At 46.5% G+C, this 23,739-nt stretch overlaps 1 protein-coding gene across 2 annotated transcripts in view; it reads left to right on the top strand.

The window, feature by feature from the left end:
• Taf2 (TATA-box binding protein associated factor 2) overlaps positions 1-23,739 on the top strand; it is a 365,232-nt gene that overhangs the window by 157,271 nt on the left and 184,222 nt on the right. For both annotated transcript variants that reach the window (XM_068346184.1, XM_068346183.1), the window contains exon 11: positions 17,587-17,688. In XM_068346184.1, the coding sequence (XP_068202285.1) occupies positions 17,587-17,688 (102 nt within the window). The remainder of the gene's footprint in view (positions 1-17,586; positions 17,689-23,739) is intronic.

Consider the following 23,739-nt stretch of genomic DNA (forward strand, 5'->3'; position numbering starts at 1 on the left):
GGTATCGGGCGTATCTACCCAAGATCGCTCCTACCTAACTAAGACGAGAGAGCCCATTTATACCTCGTCTTCTGAAGGTGTTTCTTGCAAGAAACTTTGGACCAAGGTCTCGCGACCGTTAAAACGTAAATCGGTCCCTTCAGCACAAGTCCAACGGCCCGGTTGTAGCCACTGGGTCAGTTCGGACTCGTTGCCGTCATCCGATGACTGCTCACCGCCTAAGAGAGGCAAAGCGGTACCGCTTCAGACAGTAACACCGTCTGTCGCCGCACCTGCTCCTGTAGACCCTAAGTGGTCTCTACTGCAAGACATGCAGTCTAAACTTACGTCTCTGATGCAGGACTTTCGTGCGGAGAAGGTTGCTGCCGTACCAGCTAGTGCAGTACCTAGCCTACAACCCTCCACGCGATCGGTTGTGCGTCCTGTGGACGCTGAGGTAACCTTCTCACGCACACCAGTTGAGAGAGTTCCTCCACCCATGCGTTCCAGTGTGATCTGCCAGCCGCATGTTGACGTTAAGCGACGCACGGAGGTTGCCGTTGACGTTCTGGATGTTCAACAACCGCCAGAGTTGCCTTGTTTTGACGCGGTGCGTCAACCTCCGCAACCCAGTGTGGTTTCCACTGCGCAACCCCATCAGTCTAGACAGTCTGGGGTAGACGCTGTGCGTCCCCGCGCTACCATGGTTGTTGCCAGCTCACAGACTGGGCAGCAGTTCCATGACGTTGCGTCCGGCTCAGTCACGCATGCACCAGTGCGACCGGACTCAGCGAACCAGCCGTTACCCACTCCGTTGCCGTTTCCTCATCAGTTGTCGGATGAGGAACTTTCTGATGATGATGTTGCTGCACATATAGATGAACCACAATCAGAATTGGACGAGCCTAAGTCTACTCAACCCTCTTTGGACTTTAGAAAAGTTTTAGCCATTTTCAAAGAGCTGTTTCCTGACCAGTTTGTTTCTGTGGCTCCTCGTTCTCCGCCTTCAGAGTTTGTTTTAGGCATGCCGTCTACCACTCATGCCTTTACTAGACTCGTCCTCGCACGCTCGTCCAAGAGAGCTTTGCGGGTGATAGGAGAATGGTTGCAGTCAAAGAAGAGCTTAGGGAAGACAGCCTTTGCTTTTCCCCCTGCTAGACTCTCTTCTAGATCGAGCGTCTGGTATGCCACGGGAGAAGTTCTCGGCTTGGGAGTTCCTGCCTCTGCCCAGGGCGACTTCTCAAGTCTTGTAGACTCTCCCCGCCGCCTTGCCATGAGACGCTCAAAGATATGTTGGTCATCATCGGACCTGGACCACCTTTTGAAAGGAATCTTTAGGGCCTTTGAAGTTTTTAACTTCTTAGACTGGTGTCTAGGACCCCTAAGCAGGAAGATCTCTTCGACAGATAAAGAGACTTCCTTGCTCATTATGTCCTGCATGGACAAGGCCGTACGTGATGGGTCTAATGAGCTTGCTGCATCATTTGTGTCCGGAGTCCTAAAAAAGCGAGAAAATCTCTGCTCATTCCTTTCTGCTGGAGTTACACCGTGCCAGAGATCTGAGCTTCTCTTTGCTCCTCTTTCCAAGTGCCTTTTTCCAGAAGTCCTAATTAAGGAAATAGCCGCTTCGTTAGTGCAGAAGGACACTCACGATCTTGTTGCGTCCTCAGCTCGCAAAGCTCCCCCTTTGCCTACCTTGTCAGCTAGACCAAGGATGGACACTCCAGCGTCTCGATTTATTCCGCCCTTTCGTGGCAGAGCCTCCAGCAGAGGAGGTGCTCGTGCCGAAGGGAAGCGAGGGAAGAAGAAAGGATCCAAGTCCTATAAGGGCAGAGTCTGACTGCCCGCATCTTCAGACAGCAGTGGGAGCCAGACTCAAGAACTTCTGGCAGACCTGGGAGAAGAGAGGCGCAGATGCACAATCTGTGAAGTTGCTCAGAGAGGGGTACAAGATCCCTTTTGTACGGAAACCCCCTCTAGCAACGTCTCCCATCGATCTCTCTCCCAGGTACAGAGAGGAAGACAAGAGACGAGCCTTGAAACGGGAAGTGTCTCTTTTGCTAGAGAAGGGAGCGGTGGTCAAAGTCTCGGACCTTCAATCTCCGGGATTCTACAACCGCCTCTTCTTGGTTTCAAAGAAGACAGGAGGGTGGAGGCCGGTGCTAGACGTCAGTGCTCTGAATGTCTTTGTCACAAAGCAGACGTTCTCCATGGAGACCACAAAGTCAGTCTTAGCAGCGGTCAGAAGGGAAGACTGGATGGTCTCATTAGACCTAAGGGACGCCTACTTCCACGTCCCCATCCACCCGGACTCCCAACCTTTTCTGAGATTCGTTTTCGAAAAGGTGGTCTACCAGTTTCGGGCCCTGTGCTTTGGCCTAAGCACAGCTCCTCTTGTGTTTACGAGGCTGATGAGGAATGTAGCCAAATTCCTCCATTTATCGGACATCCGAGCCTCCCTTTATTTGGACGACTGGCTTCTCAGAGCCTCTTCCAGTCGTCGCTGTCTGAAGGATCTAAAGTGGACTCTAGATCTGACGAAGGAATTGGGTCTCCTTGTCAATATGGAAAAGTCGCAACTGGTCCCATCCCAAACTATTGTGTATTTAGGGATGGAGATTCACAGTCTAGCTTTTCGGGCTTTTCCGTCGGCCCCCAGAATAAGCCAAGCCCAGTTATGCATCCAGAACATGCTGAAGAAGGAACACTGCTCAGTCAGGCAGTGGATGAGTCTGGTAGGGACGCTATCATCCCTGGAACAATTTGTGTCATTAGGAAGACTACACCTCCGTCCTCTTCAATACCATCTAGCTTTTCACTGGAAAAAAGACAAGACGCTAGAAGCGGTCTCGATCCCCATTTCCGAAAAGATGAAGTCTTGTCTGACTTGGTGGAAGGACAGTATCAACCTAAGAGAGGGTCTTCCCCTGGCTGTTCAGACTCCCAACCACGTTCTCTTCTCGGACGCATCGGACGTAGGCTGGGGCGCGACATTAGACGGTCGGGAATGTTCAGGACTGTGGAACTCGAGTCAAAGGATCATGCATATCAACTGCAAGGAGCTGCTGGCAGTACATCTGGCCTTGAAAAGCTTCAGGTCTCTCCTTCGAGGCAAAGTGGTGGAAGTGAAGTCGGACAACACCACTGCCTTGGCGTACATCTCCAAGCAAGGAGGGACCCACTCACTGACGTTGTACGAGATCGCAAGGGACCTGCTCATCTGGTCAAAAGGTCAAGACATAACACTAGTAACGAGGTTCATCCAAGGCAACTTGAATGTCATGGCAGATTGTCTCAGTCGGAAAGGGCAAGTAATTCCAACAGAATGGACCCTCCACAAGGATGTATGCAAGAGACTTTGGGCCACTTGGGGCCAACCAACCATAGATCTCTTTGCAACCTCGCTGACCAAGAGGCTCCCAATATATTGCTCACCAGTCCCAGACCCAGCAGCAATACATATAGATGCCTTTCTCCTAGATTGGTCACATCTAGATCTATACGCATTCCCACCGTTCAAGATTGTCAACAAGGTACTGCAGAAGTTCGCCTCTCACGAAGGGACAAGGTTGACGCTAGTTGCTCCCCTCTGGCCCGCGAGAGAATGGTTCACCGAGGTACTTCGATGGCTAGTAGACGTTCCCAGAAGTCTTCCTCTAAGGGTGGACCTTCTACATCAGCCACACGTAAAGAAGGTACACCAAAGCCTCCACGCTCTTCGTCTGACTGCCTTCAGACTATCGAAAGACTCTCGAGAGCTAGAGGCTTTTCGAAGGAGGCAGCCAGTGCGATTGCTAGAGCAAGGAGAGCATCCACCCTTAGAGTCTACCAATCGAAGTGGGAAGTCTTCCGAAACTGGTGCAAGTCAGTCTCTGTATCCTCGACCAGTACCTCTGTAGCTCAAATAGCTGACTTTCTCTTATACCTGAGAAAAGGACGATCCCTTTCAGCTCCCACTATCAAGGGCTACAGAAGCATGTTGGCATCGGTCTTCCGGCATAGAGGCTTAGATCTTTCCAACAATAAAGATCTTCAGGACCTCCTTAAGTCTTTTGAGACCACGAAGGAGCGTCGTTTGGTTACACCTGGTTGGAATTTAGACGTGGTACTAAGATTCCTCATGTCAGACAGGTTTGAGCCGCTACAATCAGCCTCCCTGAAAGATCTCACTTTAAAGACTCTTTTCCTGGTATGCTTAGCCACAGCTAAAAGAGTCAGTGAGATTCATGCCTTCAGCAAGAACATCGGATTTTCGTCAGAAAAAGCTACATGTTCGCTACAACTTGGTTTTCTAGCCAAAAATGAGCTGCCTTCTCGACCTTGGCCGAAATCGTTCGATATTCCCAGCTTATCGAATATTGTAGGCAATGAACTAGAAAGAGTCTTATGCCCTGTGAGAGCTCTTAAGTTCTATTTAAAGCGAACTAAACCTTTACGAGGCCAATCTGAAGCTTTATGGTGTTCAGTTAAGAAACCATCTTTGCCTATGTCAAAGAATGCTTTATCCTACTTTATCAGACTGTTAATACGAGAAGCTCATTCACATCTGAGTGAGGAAGACCAAGCATTGCTTAAGGTGAGGACACACGAAGTTAGAGCTGTCGCAACTTCCGTGGCCTTTAAGCAAAATAGATCTCTGCGAAGTATAATGGACGCAACCTATTGGAGAAGCAAGTCAGTGTTTGCGTCTTTTTATCTAAAGGATGTCCAGTCTCTTTACGAGGACTGCTACACACCGGGACCATTCGTAGCAGCGAGTGCAGTAGTGGGTGAGGGCTCAACCACTACAATTCCCTAATTCCATACCCTTTTAATCTTTCTCTTGAAATGTTTTTATTGTTGTTTTTTTGGGTTGTCCGGAAGGCTAAGAAGCCTTTCGCATCCTGGTTGATTTGGCGGGTGGTCAAAGTCATTTCTTGAGAGCGCCTAGATTAGGGGTTTGATGAGGTCCTGTTGTATGGGTTGCAACCCTTGATACTTCAGATCCTAGGGGTCGATCAGCATCCTAAGAGGATCGCGAGGCTCCGTAAGGAAGACTTACTTAAAAGGCAGAGTAATTGTTCAAGTCGACTTCCTTACCAGGTACCTATTTATTTTGTTTTTGTTATTTTGATAACTTCTAAAATGAAATAAAAAACTCTTAGCTCATAAAAGTGTAAACATATATTACTGGTCTCTACCCACCATCCTGGGTGTGAATCAGCTATATAATCACCGGCTAAGTTTAATATTGAAAAATGTTATTTTGATTATAAAATAAATTTTTGAATATACTTACCCGGTGATTATAAATTAAATGACCCTCCCTTCCTCCCCAATAGAGACGCAGTGGGACGAGGAGAAAATTGAGTCTTTGTTTACATTGAGAGCTGGGTATCTGGTCGACAGATGGCGCTGTTGGGCACACCCGCAACCTGTGTAGCGATCGCTGGCGAGTTTTTCCGTAGAGTTGTCTGTCGAGCAACAGAGTTGCAGCTATATAATCACCGGGTAAGTATATTCAAAAATTTATTTTATAATCAAAATAACATATTTTGAAATTTTACACCTCTGAGGTTCGGCGCTATACAGTATTCGTAATAATTTCTGTATTGATAAGAGTTTTTGCTGTGCAGTTTAATTTATGATCACAATTTACTTCAAATTAGAGAAAACTGAACTGTATACTTAATGAATAGAGGAAAATAGAGTGTTTATGAAGGCTATTTACTATTTTCTTGATATTTTTATCTTGAAGTTTATAAAACATTGAAAAGCTCCTCTGTGATCAAGTTCAAATATTCATTGCAAACTCATCAATCAGTCGGTGCTAAATTTTGGTCAAAATGAACTCAGACACAGCAATTCTGGAGTCCAAATGATGTAAGAGATACAATAGTAAAGTTATCAAATGACTGTATGAACATGCATACCTATAGATCAATTAGAGCTATTGACTCTGCTCATTTGTGTTTTTTGTACACTTCGACAAGAGTGTTGTCAGAAATCTACATACTATTTCAAAATAATTTCCAATCCTTTTTCATTCTGATTTCTTATTCTTTTATAAATCACAACTAATTTCACCCTTTTTAAGCATTATTTTCTTACTGATAATTGTGTTGCCTGGTATCAATAAGTTTTCAATATTAATCTTACCCGATGATCATGTAGCTGTCAACTCCGTTGCCCGACAGAAATCTACGGTCGGGATACGCCAGCGATCGCTATCCAGGTGGGGGTGTGATCAACAGCGCCATCTGTGGTCAGGTACTCAAGTACTTCTTGTCAACAAGACCTCAATTTTTCCTCTGTCGTGCCGCCGGCAAGACCTACATGGATACGCTGTTGATTTTGGAGTCTTTTGTTCACGTTTTGGTGATGTATTTGCTCTGAAATTTAGCCTTCGCTGTTCAGGAAGCTTTATCCTTAGCTTAGCAAGCTTTTGGAATTAATTTGATCATTGGTTAACGATCTTTGCTTAATTTTGGAATTCCCCCTTGACTACCTCTAAATTCAAGATGTCTGACCATTCCCAAGTTCCTAAATACAGGCAGTGTAGTGTTAGGACTTGTACTAGGCGTCTTCCGAAGGCCTCTATAGATCCTCACACCGTATGTTCCAATTGTAGGGGAAAATCCTGTCAATTGGAAGATCGATGTGGGGAATGTGCTGGGCTTTCGGAATTCGATTTTAATGAATTCCTCAGATATGCACGTAGGTTAGAGAAGGAGAGAGATAGGAGGAGTTCTTCTCGCTCTGTGGATTTTTCCTCTCCCCATGCCCCTCAACCTTTTCCTTCCCCTGTGGTGGTGACTCCCGAACCTGCTACGAGTGCTCAGCCTGCAATGGCTGATATGTTGCGTGCCATTCAGGCTCTCGGTGATAAGGTGGAGTCGTTGGTTAGTGACCGCAATCAGCTCTTGGCAGATGTCAGAGAGCTGAAAGCGAAGAGTGCAGTGGGAAGTGTTAGTGCTAGTGATGTGCATAGTGTCAGTGTCAGTGTTGCGCATGAGGGTACATCTGTGCGTGCCAGTCGTCCTCCCAGTCCGGGACCTCTTGAAAGCTCCCAAGCCCAGGGGAGAAGCAATGTCGAAGGACCAAAGGGTTCGGCAGGCCTTGATCGGCGCATGGATGTATCCTCAGTGGTTGCGGACGCATCTGCTAAGGATCGTCCCTTCCACTCCCAGACGAATGAGCCCTTACATTCCTCGTCTGTGGAAGAGGTTTCCAGAAGGAAACGGTGGACCAAGGTCTCACGACCGCTCAAACGTAAGGTCCCTTCCGAGCTAGTCCAACGGCCCAGGTGTAGCCACTGGGTCAGTTCGGACTCGCCGCAGTCATCTGATGACTGCACACCTCCCAAGAGTGGTAGAGTGGTCCCTCAACAGGCCTCTGCTCCGTCTGTTGTTGCTCCAACCACAGTAGACCCTAAGTGGTCCATGCTGCAGACTATGCAGTCTCAGCTTGCGGCTTTTATGCAGGAGTATCATGCCGAGAAGGTTAACACCTCTCCTGTTAACCTACAACCCGCAGAGGTTGTGCGCTCAGCAGATACTGCGGCTGCCTGCTCCCTCACCCCACCTGTGGGAGCTCCTCCACCGATGCGCAGTCCTCACTGCCAGACGCATGTTCTTGCTGCACCATCTGCTAACATGCGTGAGCTGCCGCATCAGGAGTTGCCGGGTTCCAGCACTATGCGGCATTCTCCTCAGCCCATGCAGCATGCTCTGCAGACCTTACAGCATGCTCCGCATACCATGCAGCATGAGCCGCATACCTTACAGCATGCTCTGCATACCATACCGCATGCTCCGCATACCATGCAGCATGAGCCGCATACCTTACAGCATGCTCTGCATACCATACCGCATGCTCCTCAGCCCACCGCAGACCCTCCCACACACCAGCCCTCTGCTTTTGTTGTTGCCAGCTCGCAGACTGTCCAGCAGAGGCATGATGATGGATCCGCAGGTACGCATGCACCCGTTCTGCAGGATTCAGCCGTTCAGCTTGCTGCTCTGCCTTTGCCACTCACAACTCAACTTTCGGATGATGATGTATCGGATGATGAAGCTGCTCATCTGGATGATCCTCACTCTGATGTTGAAGGACACAAGTCTTCGCCACCCTCCTTAGACTTTCGCAAAGTCCTTGCTTTGTTCAGGGATTTGTATCCTGAACACTTTGTGTCTGCAACCCCTCGTTCTCCTCCCTCCGAGTTTGCTCTGGGCATGCAGTCTGCTGCGCCTGCCTTCACCAAGCTTGTTCTCGCCAGATCATCTAGGAGAGCTTTGAGGGTTATGGGGGACTGGTTGCATTCCAAGAAGCAACTGGGAAGGACCTCTTTTGTGTTTCCTCCTCCCAAGCTGGCTTCTAAGTCGAGCGTCTGGTATGCCACGGGAGAGGAACCTGGCTTGGGGGTTCCTGCCTCTGCCCAGGCCGACTTCTCAAGTCTGGTTGACTCTCCCCGCAGGTTGGCTATGAGACGTTCGAAGATCTGCTGGTCCTTTTCCGATCTTGATCATATGTTGAAGGGAGTCTTTCGTGCCTTCGAGATATTCAACTTCCTCGATTGGTGTTTGGGAGCCTTAAGCAGGAAGACTTCCCCTTCAGATAAGGACTCGGCCATGCTGATCATGTCTAGCATGGACAAGGCAATTAGGGATGGGTCTGGTGAACTTGCTGCTTCATATGTATCAGGAGTCCTCAAGAAGAGAGAACATCTGTGCTCCTTCTTATCTGCTGGTATCACTCCTTGCCAGAAGTCAGAGTTGCTGTTTGCTCCTCTCTCCAAGTGTCTGTTTCCGGAGGAGTTGATTAAGGGGATGGCTGCCTCTCTTATCCAGAAGGATACTCATGACCTCATGGCTTCTTCTGCACGTAAGGCTAAAACCTTACCTTCCGTGCCTAGACCCTTCCGCCCTACAGCAGTTGATACACCTGCTTCTAGGTTCATCCCGCCCTTTCGTGGCAGAACCTCCAGCAGAGGAGGTACCCGTGCAGACAGTCACCGTGGCAAGTCCAAGAAGGGTTCCAAGTCCGCAAAAGGCAAGTTTTGACTGCCTTCCTCTCCAGACAGCAGTAGGAGCCAGACTCAAGACCTTCTGGCAAGCTTGGGAGAGCAGAGGTGCAGACGCTCAGTCTGTGAAGTGGCTAAGGGAGGGATACAGAATTCCGTTCTGCCACAATCCCCCTCTAGCTACATCTCCCATCAACCTCTCTCCCAACTACAAGGAGAAGGACAAGAGGCTAGCGTTGCAACAAGAGGTGTCGCTCTTGCTACAAAAGGAAGCAGTGGTCATAGTCCGGGATCATCAATCCCCGGGCTTTTACAACCGTCTCTTCCTGGTAGCCAAGAAAACAGGAGGTTGGAGACCGGTGCTGGACGTCAGTGCTCTCAATGCTTATGTCACCAAGCAGACGTTCACGATGGAGACGACGAAGTCGGTCCTAGCAGCGGTCAGGCAGGAGGACTGGATGGTCTCGTTAGACCTGAAAGACGCATACTTTCACGTCCCCATCCATCCAGACTCCCAACCTTTCCTAAGATTCGTCTTTGGAAAGGTTGTGTACCAGTTCCAAGCCCTGTGCTTTGGCCTAAGCACGGCACCTCTTGTGTTTACGAGACTGATGAGGAATATTGCGAAATTCCTTCACTTGGCAGACATCAGAGCCTCCCTCTATTTAGACGACTGGCTTTTAAGAGCTCCCACAAGTCGTCGCTGTCTGGAGAATCTCAGATGGACTATGGATCTGACCAAGGAACTGGGCCTCCTGGTCAATTTAGAGAAGTCCCAGCTCGTCCCATCCCAGACCATTGTTTACCTGGGTATGGAGATTCAGAGTCGAGCTTTTCGGGCTTTTCCGTCTGCCCCAAGGATCAACCAAGCCCTAGAGTGCATCCAGAGCATGCTGAGAAGGAACCGATGCTCAGTCAGGCAGTGGATGAGTCTAACAGGGACACTTTCATCGCTGGCCCTGTTCATCGAGTTAGGGAGACTCCACCTCCGCCCCCTTCAGTATCATCTAGCTGCTCACTGGATAAAGGACATGACGCTAGAGACGGTCTCAGTTCCTGTTTCCGAAGAGATGAGGTCTACTCTAACGTGGTGGAAGAACAGCATTCTTCTCAAAGAAGGTCTATCTTTAGCTGTTCAGACCCCCGACCACCGTCTCTTCTCGGACGCATCAGACTCGGGCTGGGGTGCGACATTGGACGGACAGGAATGCTCGGGAACATGGAATCAGGAGCAAAGGACACTTCACATCAATTGCAAGGAGTTGTTGGCGGTTCATCTGGCCTTGTTAAACTTCAAGTCCCTCCAGCTGAACAAGGTGGTGGAGGTGAACTCCGACAACACCACAGCCTTGGCTTACATCTCCAAGCAGGGGGGGACTCATTCGAGGAAGTTGTTCGAGATCGCAAGGGACCTCCTCATTTGGTCAAAAGATCGAAAGCTCACGCTGGTAACGAGGTTCATTCAGGGCGATATGAATGTCATGGCAGATCGCCTCAGCCGGAAGGGTCAGGTCATCACCACAGAGTGGACCCTTCACAAGAATGTTTGCAGCAGACTTTGGGCCCTGTGGGGTCAGCCAACCATAGATCTGTTCGCTACCTCGATGACCAAGAGGCTCCCATTGTATTGTTCTCCGATTCCAGACCCAGCAGCAGTTCACGTGGATGCCTTTCTGCTGGATTGGTCCCATCTCGACCTGTATGCATTCCCGCCGTTCAAGATTGTCAACAGGGTACTTCAGAAGTTCGCCTCTCACAAAGGGACACGGCTGACGTTGGTTGCTCCCCTCTGGCCCGCGTGAGAATGGTTCACAGAGGTACTGCAATGGCTGGTCGACGTTCCCAGGACTCTTCCTCTAAGAGTGGACCTTCTGCGTCAACCTCACGTAAAGAAGGTACACCCAAGCCTCCACGCTCTTCGTCTGACTGCCTTCAGACTATCGAAAGACTCTCAAGAGCTAGAGGCTTTTCGAAGGAGGCAGCCAGAGCGATTGCCAGAGCAAGGAGGACATCCACTCTCAGAGTCTATCAGTCTAAATGGGAAGTCTTCCGAAACTGGTGCAAGGCCAATGCAGTTTCCTCAACCAGTACCACTGTAACCCAGATTGCTGACTTCCTGTTACATCTAAGGAACGTTAGATCCCTATCAGCTCCTACGATCAAGGGTTACAGAAGTATGTTGGCAGCGGTTTTCCGCCACAGAGGCTTGGATCTTTCCACCAACAAAGATCTACAGGACCTCCTTAGGTCTTTTGAGACCTCAAAGGAACGTCGGTTGTCCACTCCAGGCTGGAATCTAGACGTGGTCCTAAGGTTCCTTATGTCTTCTAGATTTGAACCGCTCCAATCAGCCTCTTTTAAGGACCTCACTTTAAAAACTCTTTTCCTCGTATGCCTAGCAACAGCTAAAAGAGTAAGTGAGATCCACGCCTTCAGCAGGAACATAGGTTTCACATCGGAAACGGCTACATGTTCCTTGCAGCTCGGTTTTTTGGCTAAAAACGAGCTTCCTTCACGTCCTTGGCCTAAATCGTTCGAGATCCCTAGCCTGTCCAACTTGGTGGGGAACGAACTGGAGAGAGTACTTTGCCCAGTCAGAGCTCTTAGGTACTATCTAAGAAGGTCAAAACCTTTACGAGGACAATCAGAAGCCTTATGGTGTGCTGTCAAGAAGCCTTCGCTACCAATGTCTAAGAACGCAGTTTCTTACTACATCAGGCTTCTGATTAGAGAAGCTCATTCTCATCTGAAGGAAGAAGACCTTGCTTTGCTGAAGGTAAGGACACATGAAGTGAGAGCTGTGGCTACTTCAGTGGCCTTCAAACAGAACCGTTCTCTGCAGAGTGTTATGGATGCAACCTATTGGAGAAGCAAGTCAGTGTTCGCATCATTCTATCTCAAAGATGTCCAGTCTCTTTACGAGAACTGCTACACCCTGGGACCATTCGTAGCAGCGAGTGCAGTAGTAGGTGAGGGCTCAGCCACTACATTCCCATAATCCCATAACCTTTTTAACCTTTCTCTTGAATACTTTTTATTGTTGTTTTTGGGTTGTACGGTCGGCTAAGAAGCCTTCTGCATCTTGGTTGATTTGGCGGGTGGTCAATTCTTTCTTGAGAAGCGCCTAGGTTAGAGGTTGTGATGAGGTCCTTTAGTATGGGTTGCAGCCCTTTATACTTTAGCACCTAAGAGTCGTTCAGCATCCTAAGAGGACCGCTACGCTCAGTAAGGAAGACGTACTTAATAAAGGCAGAGTAATGGTTCAAGTTGACTTCCTTACCAGGTACTTATTTATTTTATATTTGTTATTTTGAATAACTAATAAAATGAAATACGGGATACTTAGCTTCTTTGTTAACATGTATGCTGGTCTCCACCCACCACCCTGGGTGTGAATCAGCTACATGATCATCGGGTAAGATTAATATTGAAAAATGTTATTTTCATTAGTAAAATAAATTTTTGAATATACTTACCCGATGATCATGAATTAAAGGACCCGCCCTTCCTCCCCATAGAGAACCAGTGGACCGAGGAGAAAATTGAGGTCTTGTTGACAAGAAGTACTTGAGTACCTGACCACAGATGGCGCTGTTGATCACACCCCCACCTGGATAGCGATCGCTGGCGTATCCCGACCGTAGATTTCTGTCGGGCAACGGAGTTGACAGCTACATGATCATCGGGTAAGTATATTCAAAAATTTATTTTACTAATGAAAATAACATTATTCTCACTTATTCATTACCCTTTTATAAAATGTTTATAATTTAGTGTCTTCTTTGTATTTAGTTCGTACTTCGTAAATTCGGCAAAATCTCTGCCTGGTGTTTACCTGTCGGGGGTTTGAGTCCCTTCTCAGTCTCGTTAGTGCCACTAGTGTCTGCAACCTTACCATCCTTGTGAGCTAAGGTTGGGGGTTTTTGGGGAGCCTATAGGTCTATCTGTTGAGTCATCAGCAGCCATTGCCTGACCCTCCCTGGTCCTAGTTTGGGTAGAGAGGGGGCTTGGGGACTGATCATATGATATATGGTCAGTCTCTAGGGCATTGTCCTGCTTGATAGGGCAATGTCACTGTCCCTTGCGTCTGCCATTCATGAGTGGTTTTTAAACCTTTAAACTTCTTACATCTGACAACACTGAGATTACCAAACAATTCTTCGCTCAAGAGACTAATTACTGTACTGTATTTGTTCAGTGGCTATTTTCCTCTTGGTAAGGGTAAAAAAAGACTCTTTAGCTATGGTAAGCATCTCTTATAGGAGGACACTCCAAAATCAAACCATTGTTCTCCTGTCTTGGGTAGTGCCATAGCCTCTGTATCATCGTCTTCCACTGTCTTGGGTTAGAGTTCTCTTGCTTGTTTAAGTGGTGTGTTGGGCAGGCTTAACAGAAGGGCCATGGATGCCTGTTTTTTTATCAAGCGGTTGTGTTTTCCTTATCTGTTTCTTTTCCTTTTCAAAACCATCCTTACTGTCTGGCCATCAGTTGAAGTGGCTATCCTGGAGGGTATTTAGCCTTGCGTGATGTATCGGCTCCTCCATGTTGACCAGTTTTATTATGAGTTTGATCAATCACTTGTATTTCTGTACATGTTTTTGTTATCATTCTTGTTAATTTAGTTTTTAAGTATGATGTATCTTTTTTATTACCATTAATTCTTATGCTGTCTGGAGACATTGAGCGAAATCCGGGACTAGTGCGTCCTAAATTTTGTTGATGTTGTTTACTGTGTTGCAAAATTTGTGGTCTTCATGTAAATATTCAAGACATTACAGTTGCGTCCAGACTGTATGATATTCTTTTGGGCTAAGAGACTTTGGTTTCAAATATGAGGCAATCATCTGAGCTCCTAATAACTGGTTTTAAGAATCCAATAATTTAGTACCCTGCTGCTCATAAGTCCTGCCATGAATGTAGATGTCATGAGATTCAGGTAATAAAAGTTTGTGTCAGGCATAACAGTTTTTATTTGTGTTCAATCACTGGAATCCAGACATGGATGATTCTATCTTCGATTGTCTTCTTACCATTATGGCTAAGATATGAGAAGATGATAGAAAGGCCTCTTTTGTCTTTGTTGGGGATTTCAATGCTCACCATAGGGAGTGGTTAAATTCTGTTTCTCCTACTGATCACCATGGCTCAAGAGCTTTAGACTTCACCTCTGAATCAGGCTGTGAAGTTACTCACAGGTCTGGTAAATGCTTGGACGTCGTATACATCGACTCCCCTGACGTTATAACAAGTAAGGTTAGTTCTCCAGTAGGGACATCTGATCATGCCTTGATTTTATTAGTAGTGAAAACTGAGCAGCTTGTCCCCGATGTATCATGCTCATGTAAGATTTATATGAAATCGCAAGCAGACTGGAATGGGATTTTGAGCGATCTTTTGTGCTTGAATTTGACACAATTGTATAGTAGAGTTGATCCTGTTGTCCCTTTGAATGAAAATTTAGTCAACATAATTTATAGGAGTATCCCTTCTCGTGTGCTAAGGTACCATGTGAAGGATAAACCATGATTCAATGATGATTGTAGACATTCTTATTTGGAGAAGTAGGAGGCCTATCTTCTTTGGAAGGTAACAGATCAGATTTGACTTGGTATAACTATACTCAGCTTAGAGAGTTTATGCTTCAACTGAAAAGGAATACAATTTAACCATAAAAAAACCCTTTCTGGTACAACCCTGGAACATTAGTGGTGGACTACCCTTAAATCTGCACTCTTTGGTGTAGGTGCAACAGTTCCTCCTTTACTTAAACCAGATGGCTCTGTCTCTCGCTGTCCAAAGGAAAAGGCAACCCTTTTAGCTGATGTGTTTGACAGTAAGCAGAGCAATGAGAAACTTGATCTTCCTCATTCCTGTTTTCGGGAGGTTAAACTAACTAGTTTAGCTTTTCTATCTCATGAAATTAAAGCACTCTTGATTGACCTTGATGCTTATGGAGGTGTAAACCCAAATATTTTTCCTTTATGTTTCATAAAGACCACAGATTTCTTAGTTCTAAAGTTATCTGTTATTTTGCGCAAGTTAGAAAGAAGAGGAGCTTTTAGCACTCCACTATGTAAATGTGTTTGTGGTACCTCAAGTCCAACTGATTACTGCCTAATTTCCATAACTTATACAAAGTTTTTGAACATCTTTTGGCAAAGCATTTTAATAGGTTTGTTGAAGGTAATTATCTGTTCCCTAATTTACAATTTGGTTTTCATAAAGGCCTTGGAGCATGTGATGCCCTTCTCACAATCTCCAATGCTGTACAGAAATCCTTTGATTGTGGTAAGGAAGTTCGTATGATTGGCCTTGATTTTAGCGCTGCATTTGACCGTGTTAATCATGAGGCCCTTATTTTCAAACTCAAACAGTTGTGAGTGGGTGGGTCGTTTCTTAACATTATTGAATTTTTAAGTAATGGATCACAAAGTGTTGTTGTTGAAGAGCACAATTGAGTATAGGAGTGTTATATCTGGTGTTCCTCAGGGTAGTGTTCTTGCCCCATTACTTTTCATACTATATACACATGACAAGTGGTTTGACCTAGAAAACAAGCTTATTGCAAATGCAGATGATGCTGAACTCTTTGTATTAATTCCATCACCTGAATGTAGATCTGGGGTTGCTGAATCCCTTGATAGAGATCTAGCTAGAATTAGTGCATGGTGCAAATTATGGGGCCTGAAGTTGAATCCTAATAAAACTCAAAGTATGATTGTAAGTAGATCAAGGACAGTGGTTCCTCAATATCTGGATCTCAGCATCGATAATGTTTCTTTAACTCTGTATAACTCTTAAAATTTTAGGTGTGATTCTTGACAGCAAATTAACTTTTTGGAAACACATTAGGTCTGTGTCTTCTTTAATTGCACAAAAAAATGGCTTATTGAGAAAGTCTTTTAAAATTTTCAGTGGTCTGTCTATTCTGAAGAAATTTTTTAATTCTTCAAGTTGAATCAGTAGAACTTCAAAAGTTCAAACTTGCAGCAAATGCTTTTATGTTGAAGAGGCTGACATGTCCTTTTATAGTTTATATATGAAATAACTGTTTTAATGTTGTTACTGTTTTTAAACTATTTTATTTCAATTTTTTGTTCTCCTATCTTTTATTCATTTCCCTATTTCCTTTCCTCACTGGGCATTTTTCCTTGTTGGAGTCCTTGGGCTTATAGCATCTTGCCTTTCTAACTAGAGTTATAGCTTAGCTGGTAATGATAATGATAAAAATAATACTGTGTATCATTTTTTTTATTAATTTTCATGTCAATTTAGTTTGCTTATATTTACTTGCTACACATATTTTGTATCTATACCAATTACCATCATTCCCTTTATTATTTGAAAAAATAAGCTCTGTTTTGCTTATAATATGCTTATAATATGACTTTCTGTCTTAGTATGTTTTTGCTTGTGTACATAGTTTTTAGTTTGTCAATTTGCTCCAAAAGCTAAACTCATAAACAGTTCCATAGCTCTGAAGACATCAAGTAATTATTTTTCATCCTTTACCAGTAATGCTACAGGAGGCCATACCTATCTTTTGGAATAGAAATAATTCGCCTGCAACATATTCAACTCCAAAAAGTTTAATGAGGATACTTTACCCTGGAGTTTGTGACTTTCTAATTTTTCCTTTACTTTACTTTAGTGTTCTCATTCTTGTGGCTGTTAGTCATCATGGGTCAACTCTCACTATCATTTGGTGATGTAGAATCATCTTTTTTCTTCTTCTTCCATATCACTAATGATGGTGTTTGAGCCAGTTTATTACATTACATGACACTTACTCTGTATACAGCAAATATCCATGTTTCCATTTATCTTGTTTTCCACCACTTCCCTACATTTTTCCCATGTTGATACATTCTTAGTACTATTTTCAAAGAGTTAGTCCTATTTTCATCATCCCTGGAGTTTTTCCTCATCATCATGACTTTTCATAGTACTGTATCTCATGTGAATGCATTGGGTACCTGGTTCAGGCCCAATCTGATTAATGGGTTCCTTTTCAACAAATTGAGTTTTAGTTACATCATTTTTATTACAAACCTATCAATCATATCTGGGGCTTAACTCCCATCATCTCATTCTTAGTTTACCAGATCGTTATCAGCGTGAGCTGAATATTATCAATCAGTGGTTTCCATTTGTGCATGTGCATAGTCACTTAATACACCACTGTTCTTTTAGTTCTCAGTGTTTGGGACCCTATGAGAAGGACCTAGGATTGAAATGACTCATGTTTTTTTTTATTAGAAATGTTTTGTGTTCTCAAAACTTCCTTTTTAAAGAAACACTTTTGCCTAAATCCTCTCATTCTTGGTATACCAGATCATTATCAGCGTGAGCTGAATATTATCGATCAGTGGTTTCCAGTTGTGCATGTGCATACAGTTGCTTAATACACCACTGTTCTTTTAGTTCTCAGTGTTTGGGACCCTATGAGAAAGACTTAGGTTTGAAATGACTCATGTTTTTTTTTTATTAAAAAATGTTTTGTGTTCTCAAAACTTCCTTTTTAAAGAAACACTTTTGCCTAAATCATTTGCTCAAATAAATATGGGAATTATTATGACTTTACTTATCCAAGTCTGATTTCACAGGTATTCAATAAACATCTCTCACTAGCTCTTATAGCAGTTTCACATAAGGGCTCTCCTGCAGGATGGTCTCACATGGTTTTGTCAACATCAACATTCACAAAGGTAAATTAAATTTCCTTTTTTTTGTTTTTGGGCCAGTTCAGTAGTTATCAAATATATAAAGTGATTATTAAATGTTCATGTTTGCGAAGTGCTTTATATATTGATTTTTTCCAAAAATGCTTCTAAGGATTTGTTCCCATGCTAACAAACCTTCCGTTATTTATGTGGATTATCTTCCAGCATAGATGGAAGGTAGCCATTAGACTTTTAATTGCGAGGTGGCAACCCTGCCTAACCGCTTGAGTTGGTAGGCTGGGTGTGGCTGGAGGGTACCCAGCCGCCTCTATATATACTCTCACAGCAGTGAAAGACGTCACTTTTTCTTTTGGCTCAGTAGAGATCTGACGTGTCCCCTCTTTCCTGACTGTCATTGGACTTTTGGTTTTGCTTTCTCTTTTTCAGGTGTGCGTGTTCTCTCTACAATCGCCTTCATGCGAATGTGTCCAGGGCGCGAGGATCCCACGTGCGGTACTTTCATGTCTTTGTTGGAGATCGACCCGCACTCTTTGTGTCCTTCGTGCAGGGGGCATTGTTGCGAGCAGGGTTCACCCTGTAGGGAGTGGCCTGCCTCCCAATGGGAGAAATTTGGGCGGCGCAGGAAGAAAAATGCGAAGAGCGATCTTTCTCCCCCAGGAACAAGGAAAGTGCGTTCTTCTTCACACACCCCCAAATCTCTTTTTAAAGCTCCTTGCTTGTGCTCCTCCGAGGGACGATCGAGTAAGAGTGCAGACCGACTAACTCCTTGGCAACCCTGGGGTACTGGGGGGATTGTTGCTTCCCCCAGAGGAACAACTTCTCCTCCAGCCCCTGGTGAGCCATTCCCCCTTTCAAATTCGTTGCAGGTGTGGTTGTCTTTAGGGATTTCATGACCCCCTTTGAAGAAGGAGTTGCTGCGCCTTCTTCAGCGTGGTGCCAGGAAGGACCCTTCTCCGAACCCCTCGACATCTCACGCTCTGGAACTGTGTGAGGTCAATCTTTCGCTTGCTCCTGGCCTTTCCACGCATGGACGAGGTGATCGCTCGCCTTCTCCTCTCCGAGCCCCTGCTAACGACGTTCTCTCTCTCTATCCTGGGATCTTGTCATCCCCTAACCTTCAACCCTTTTTATCTCCTCACAGGAACCTGCAGGTTGCAGGTGTAGATCTTCTGTGCACCAACAATCCTACCACCAGCAGTGCTAAAGGACGAGCATCGCCATTACCTCGCCCTTCTGGACACTCTTCCCCTGATAGCCGTTCGCGACGATCGGAAGATCTAACGGATCATAGGTCATCTCAATCCAAAGAAGGTGCTCACGCTCTAGAGCCTCGCGCTCATGATCAACACTCTCCTCGGAGGCGTTCCTCTTTACGAGGACGAGTCTTGCGATCGCTTTCTAAACGATCACGAACAAAGTCTAGACTTTGGTTCAGACGCTCGGGTTCTAGATCTTTGCGATTTAGATCACAAGAATGGCACTCGCGCTCGCGAGGACAACGCTCCCGTTCTAGATCTTTGCGATCTAGATCACGAGAACAGGGCTCGCGAGGACGATGCTCTCGTTCATGAGGGCGGCGTTCACGCTCGCGAGGGTACCGTTCGCGAGGCTGACGCTCATGTTCGCGAGATAGGCATTTGCTACGTTCAAGCCATTCTCGAACGAGAGCCACACCTTCCCGTTCACGAACATCTTGTTCACGATCAAGATGTAAATGTTCCTCGTCTAGAGGTAGAGTTAGGCGCACGAGCAGTCTATCAGCGCTTAGCTCCTCAACCAGACCTTCTTCCAAATGACCTCGGACCAGACCCGATGATGAGAATGACCATTCCTCAAACAGGCATCCAGCTGAACCTCCATTGCCTTTCACCGCCTGGGGAGTCTTAGCAAAGCCTTCGCCTACACGATGCTTGGAAGTGCGACCCGTTGTGACACGTTCAACTACTCAGAAGCCTCCTCTGGCGACTTCGTCAGACATAGGTGCTTCTCTGGGGCAGCAGGAAGGTTTTAGACCTTCTTCTTGTGTGGCTCCTAGTGCTCCCGTTGCGAGCATTTCTGCTCATGAATCACGTCCATTGATGCGGGAAACTCAGGATTTTGCGTATAAATCTCACGATGTCACGAGCAAATCGGCGATCTCCGTGAGCAATTCAGAAGCAGATGTGCCAGAACCACAAGCAAGTGCGGTACCAACACCTTCGCCTTGAACTTCAGCTTCTTCCACCTGCAGCGAAAGACTGACACCCTTTCCAGAGGGTTTCAAAGAGCCTCTTTGTCCAGACCTGCCTTTGCGTGCAAAGGAACGTGTTCCTCTGCCTCTGAGGTTATTGCCTACGTCGACAGTAGCTCCTTCTAGAGTTCCACCCAAAGGACACTCTCCTAGGGAATACCGTGGTTTACCTAGAAGATCAGAGCTTCCTCCATGGGTGAATACGTTCATCTCCACCCTGCTGAAGTCTCTGAACGTGGCTCCTCCACCGTCACAACCTCCGACTGTTCCGGTCAAGGCAACCCCTAGGATCCCCCTGGAACCCTCATATAGGTCATCAGTTGGGAGTCAGAACCCTAGAAGAAAGTCAACGGCAGACAAAGTACGCAGATCGGCTCCTCCCTGATCGTGTGCTAAAGGTCCTAATCCATCTGACTCTTATATGGACAACTTACCCTTTATGCCAGCGAAGATAAAGGAGGTCTTCACCAAGAAACGGAAAAGGAGGATGAGAGGCGTAACACCACCTCACGCCGACATCATCCGCCCTGGGACGAGTAGGGACAAAGGCTCACCCAGGGAGATCACGATCCATCCCTTCAATCCTCAAGAAATTGAGGTAGTGCCTCCGGACCAACGTCCGGTTTCTGTACCTCTTCCAGAGGAGCCTTCAGCTCCTACTGCCAAGGCTTTGTCACGCGCCTCGAAAAACTCGCAGGTTCTCCCTCCTAAGACTGAGGAGGAATGTCCTTTGCGTAGGGAATCGAAGCACACTAAGACGAAACCCAAGAACGCTGCGGCACGGAAAGCTAGAATGGCTGAGGCACAGAGACGGTCCACTGTGGTGGGTCCTTCCAGCGATTCAGTTGACAACCCTGACCTACCCCAGACTCTGGATGTGAGTCTGGAGGTGGACGACCCTTTAGATTCTGAGGACAAGAATCTTCCAAAGGCGACCAGTCCGAGCTATCACTCCGAGCAAGAGAGTCATGAGTTGGAGCATACCTTTTGACAGGTCCTTGCCTGTATGAGGGCCATCAACAGGCTGTCTACTCCTGGTTCCACTATCCAGGAAGGGAAGGATATGGTTCTCGACGAGATATTCAAGACTTAAAAGCCTTCCAGGTCCAGTACAGCTCTGCCTTGGTCCAAGGGGTTGACAGCCGCCAAAATGAACGCTATTGCCCAGATAGCTGAAACTTTTAGTTCCTTGAGGGCAGGTTACTCCTCTCGATCCCTTCCACTTCCTTTTGCTCTACAAAGTAAGTATTATGAGATCGAAGGGGAACCACATTCCACCATGTCCCTTGACCCTTCGGTAGAGTCCCTAACGAAGGCTGTCCCGATTCAAACCCTCTCCTCTCTGAAGGCCCTCCTCTCGGCAGTTGAGCTCCTGAACGTAGAGAGAAGCGCGAAGTATGCCATGCTGGTTGCTTCGTGGCTCGATCTATGGCTTGGATCCTTAGCCTTCATGGTTCGCTCCCACGATCTTTTGAAGGAGTCGGCCAGGAAGACAATGGAGTCTTTCCTGTTGTCAGGTACCCTAACTCAGAGTTTTTATCGCACCAAGTCGTCAACCTGTGGGTGAACGCCATTCTCAGGAGAAGGGACACCGTCATAGGTAAGTTCCACAAGCAGGGGCCGAAGGTGGAGGTGTCTCTATTGAGAAATTTCACCCTTGAAGGTTCATCTGTCTTCGTTCCAGTAGAGATAGAGAGGGCTGCTGAGCGATGGAGGAAATCGTCGAATGATTCTCTCCTCCATAGTGCTATGACATCGCGGCCCTATGGTAGACCTTCCCAGTCTTCCTGGACTCAGTAAGCACCTTCCTCTTCACGCCCATCAACTTCTAGGTCCACCGGACATTCTAAAGTGTCTAAGCGGCTCTTTCCATCGAAAGGCCAGAAAGGGTCCAAGTCCTTCAGAGGAAAGAAGGGAGGAAAGGGAGGTGGCCGAGTTGGTCACTCCCAGTAGGAATGGCATTCGTCATCACCTGCCACCTGTGGGAGGAGGCCTACAGCACCGCTGGCAGAGGTGGCAGCTCTACAGGGCAAATCCCTGGACTGTCCAAGTTATCGCCCTAGTGTATCGCGTCCCGTTCATTCAATCTCTCCCTCTGACTTGGGATCCAGTGCATCTAAGCTTCTATGCGAAGGGATCCGCAAAGGAGCCGGCCCTCAGGGACGAAATCCAGACCATACTGCAGAAGGTCGCTCTCCAAGGGGTTGCAGACGCTTCCTCAGGCTTCTGCAGTCAAATTTTTCTGGTAAAAAAAGGGGGCTGGAGGCTGCAGACCAGTCATTGATCTCGCCCCTCTGAACAAGTTTTTTCAACAGACTCGATTCAGAATGAAGACGTCAGACACAGTCATCCAAGCGGACTTTATATGCACACTGGATCTGAAGGGCACATACTTCCAGATCCTAATTCATCCACCTTCAAGTAAGTATCTAAGATTCATACACAAGGAAAAGACATAACAGTTTAAGGTTCTTCAGTCTTGTGACAGCTCCTCAGGTATTCACCAGAGTGTTTGCCCTAGTGTCATCTTGGGCTCACAGGAATGGCATCCGTCTTCTCAGATATCTGGACGACTGGGTGATTTTACAGACTTAGAGACGACCCTTCTTCATCCCCGGGACATGCTTCTCGAATTTTTTCAGGACCTGAGGGTTCTGATAAAACACACAAAGTCATTACTGCAACCTTCACAAAGACTGGTATACCTCGGTATGATCATAGACACCGTCCAAGAGGAAGTCTTCCCATCAGACGGAAGAGTACACAGACTGAAGGAAGTGGCCGCACCCTTCCTCAGGAAAGAAGTTCTTCCAGCCTCTCATTGGTTGAGTCTGTTAGGCCATCTGACCTCTCTCATCCGTCTTGTTCCAAATGGCTGCCTCAGGATAAGATCCCTGCAGTGGTAGCTGAAGTCAGTGTGGAACCAACACTCCGATCCACAGGACATCCGACTTCCTATAACTCTGGATCAGGTGACAGATTTAAGTTGGTGGATGGTAGACGAAAACCTTCGACGGGGCCAGAATCTTCTCATCCCCCCTCCAGATTTGATGCTCTTCACAGATGCATCAAAAGGGGGTTGGGTGGGTGGATTGGGGGACGCTCACCTTCTGCACCATACGATCTCTTCCCTTTGGTCAGAGTCAGAAAGGTACCAGCACATAAATCTTCTAGAGATGAGAGCAGCTTACCTAGCTCTTCATCATTTTCAACAGTTGATGGCAGGTCACTCTGTGGTGTTGATGAGCGACAACACCACAATAGTGGCGTACTTGAAGAAACAGGACGGTACCTTTTCGCAGCATCTATGCCATCTTGCAGTAAAGATCCTCAGAGGGTCAGAAGAACATTCGGTGTCTCTATTAGCTCGATTCATTCCAGACAAGAGGAATGTGCTCGTGGACAATCTAAGCAGAGCAACTCAGATAGTAGGTTCCGAATGGTCTTTGAATCGTCAGATAGCCAACAAAGTCCTGACTTTGTGGGGTTCCCCGACTGTAGAGTTGTTCGCAACATCTCTGAACAGCAAGCTTCTGCTGTACTGTTCTCCAGTCCCAGACCCTCAGCCTCTATGGCAAGATGCATTCCAACAACGGTAGGACAACATCGACGTGTACACCTTTCCCCCGTTTTGTCTGATGAGAAGACTGCTTAACAAAACCAGAGCATCTGAAGATCTAATGATGACCTTTGTAGCTCTGCAGAGTGGTTTCTGGACCTCCTGCAGCTTCTAATAGATCTACCGAGAGAACTCCTTCCACGACCAGATCTACTCAAACAACCACACGCGAACATCTTCCACAAGACCTTGCAATCGCCTCGACTTCATGCTTAGAGACTATTCA

This window comes from Palaemon carinicauda, chromosome 22 (genome assembly GCF_036898095.1).
Source record: "Palaemon carinicauda isolate YSFRI2023 chromosome 22, ASM3689809v2, whole genome shotgun sequence".
Lineage (NCBI taxonomy): Eukaryota > Metazoa > Arthropoda > Malacostraca > Decapoda > Palaemonidae > Palaemon > Palaemon carinicauda.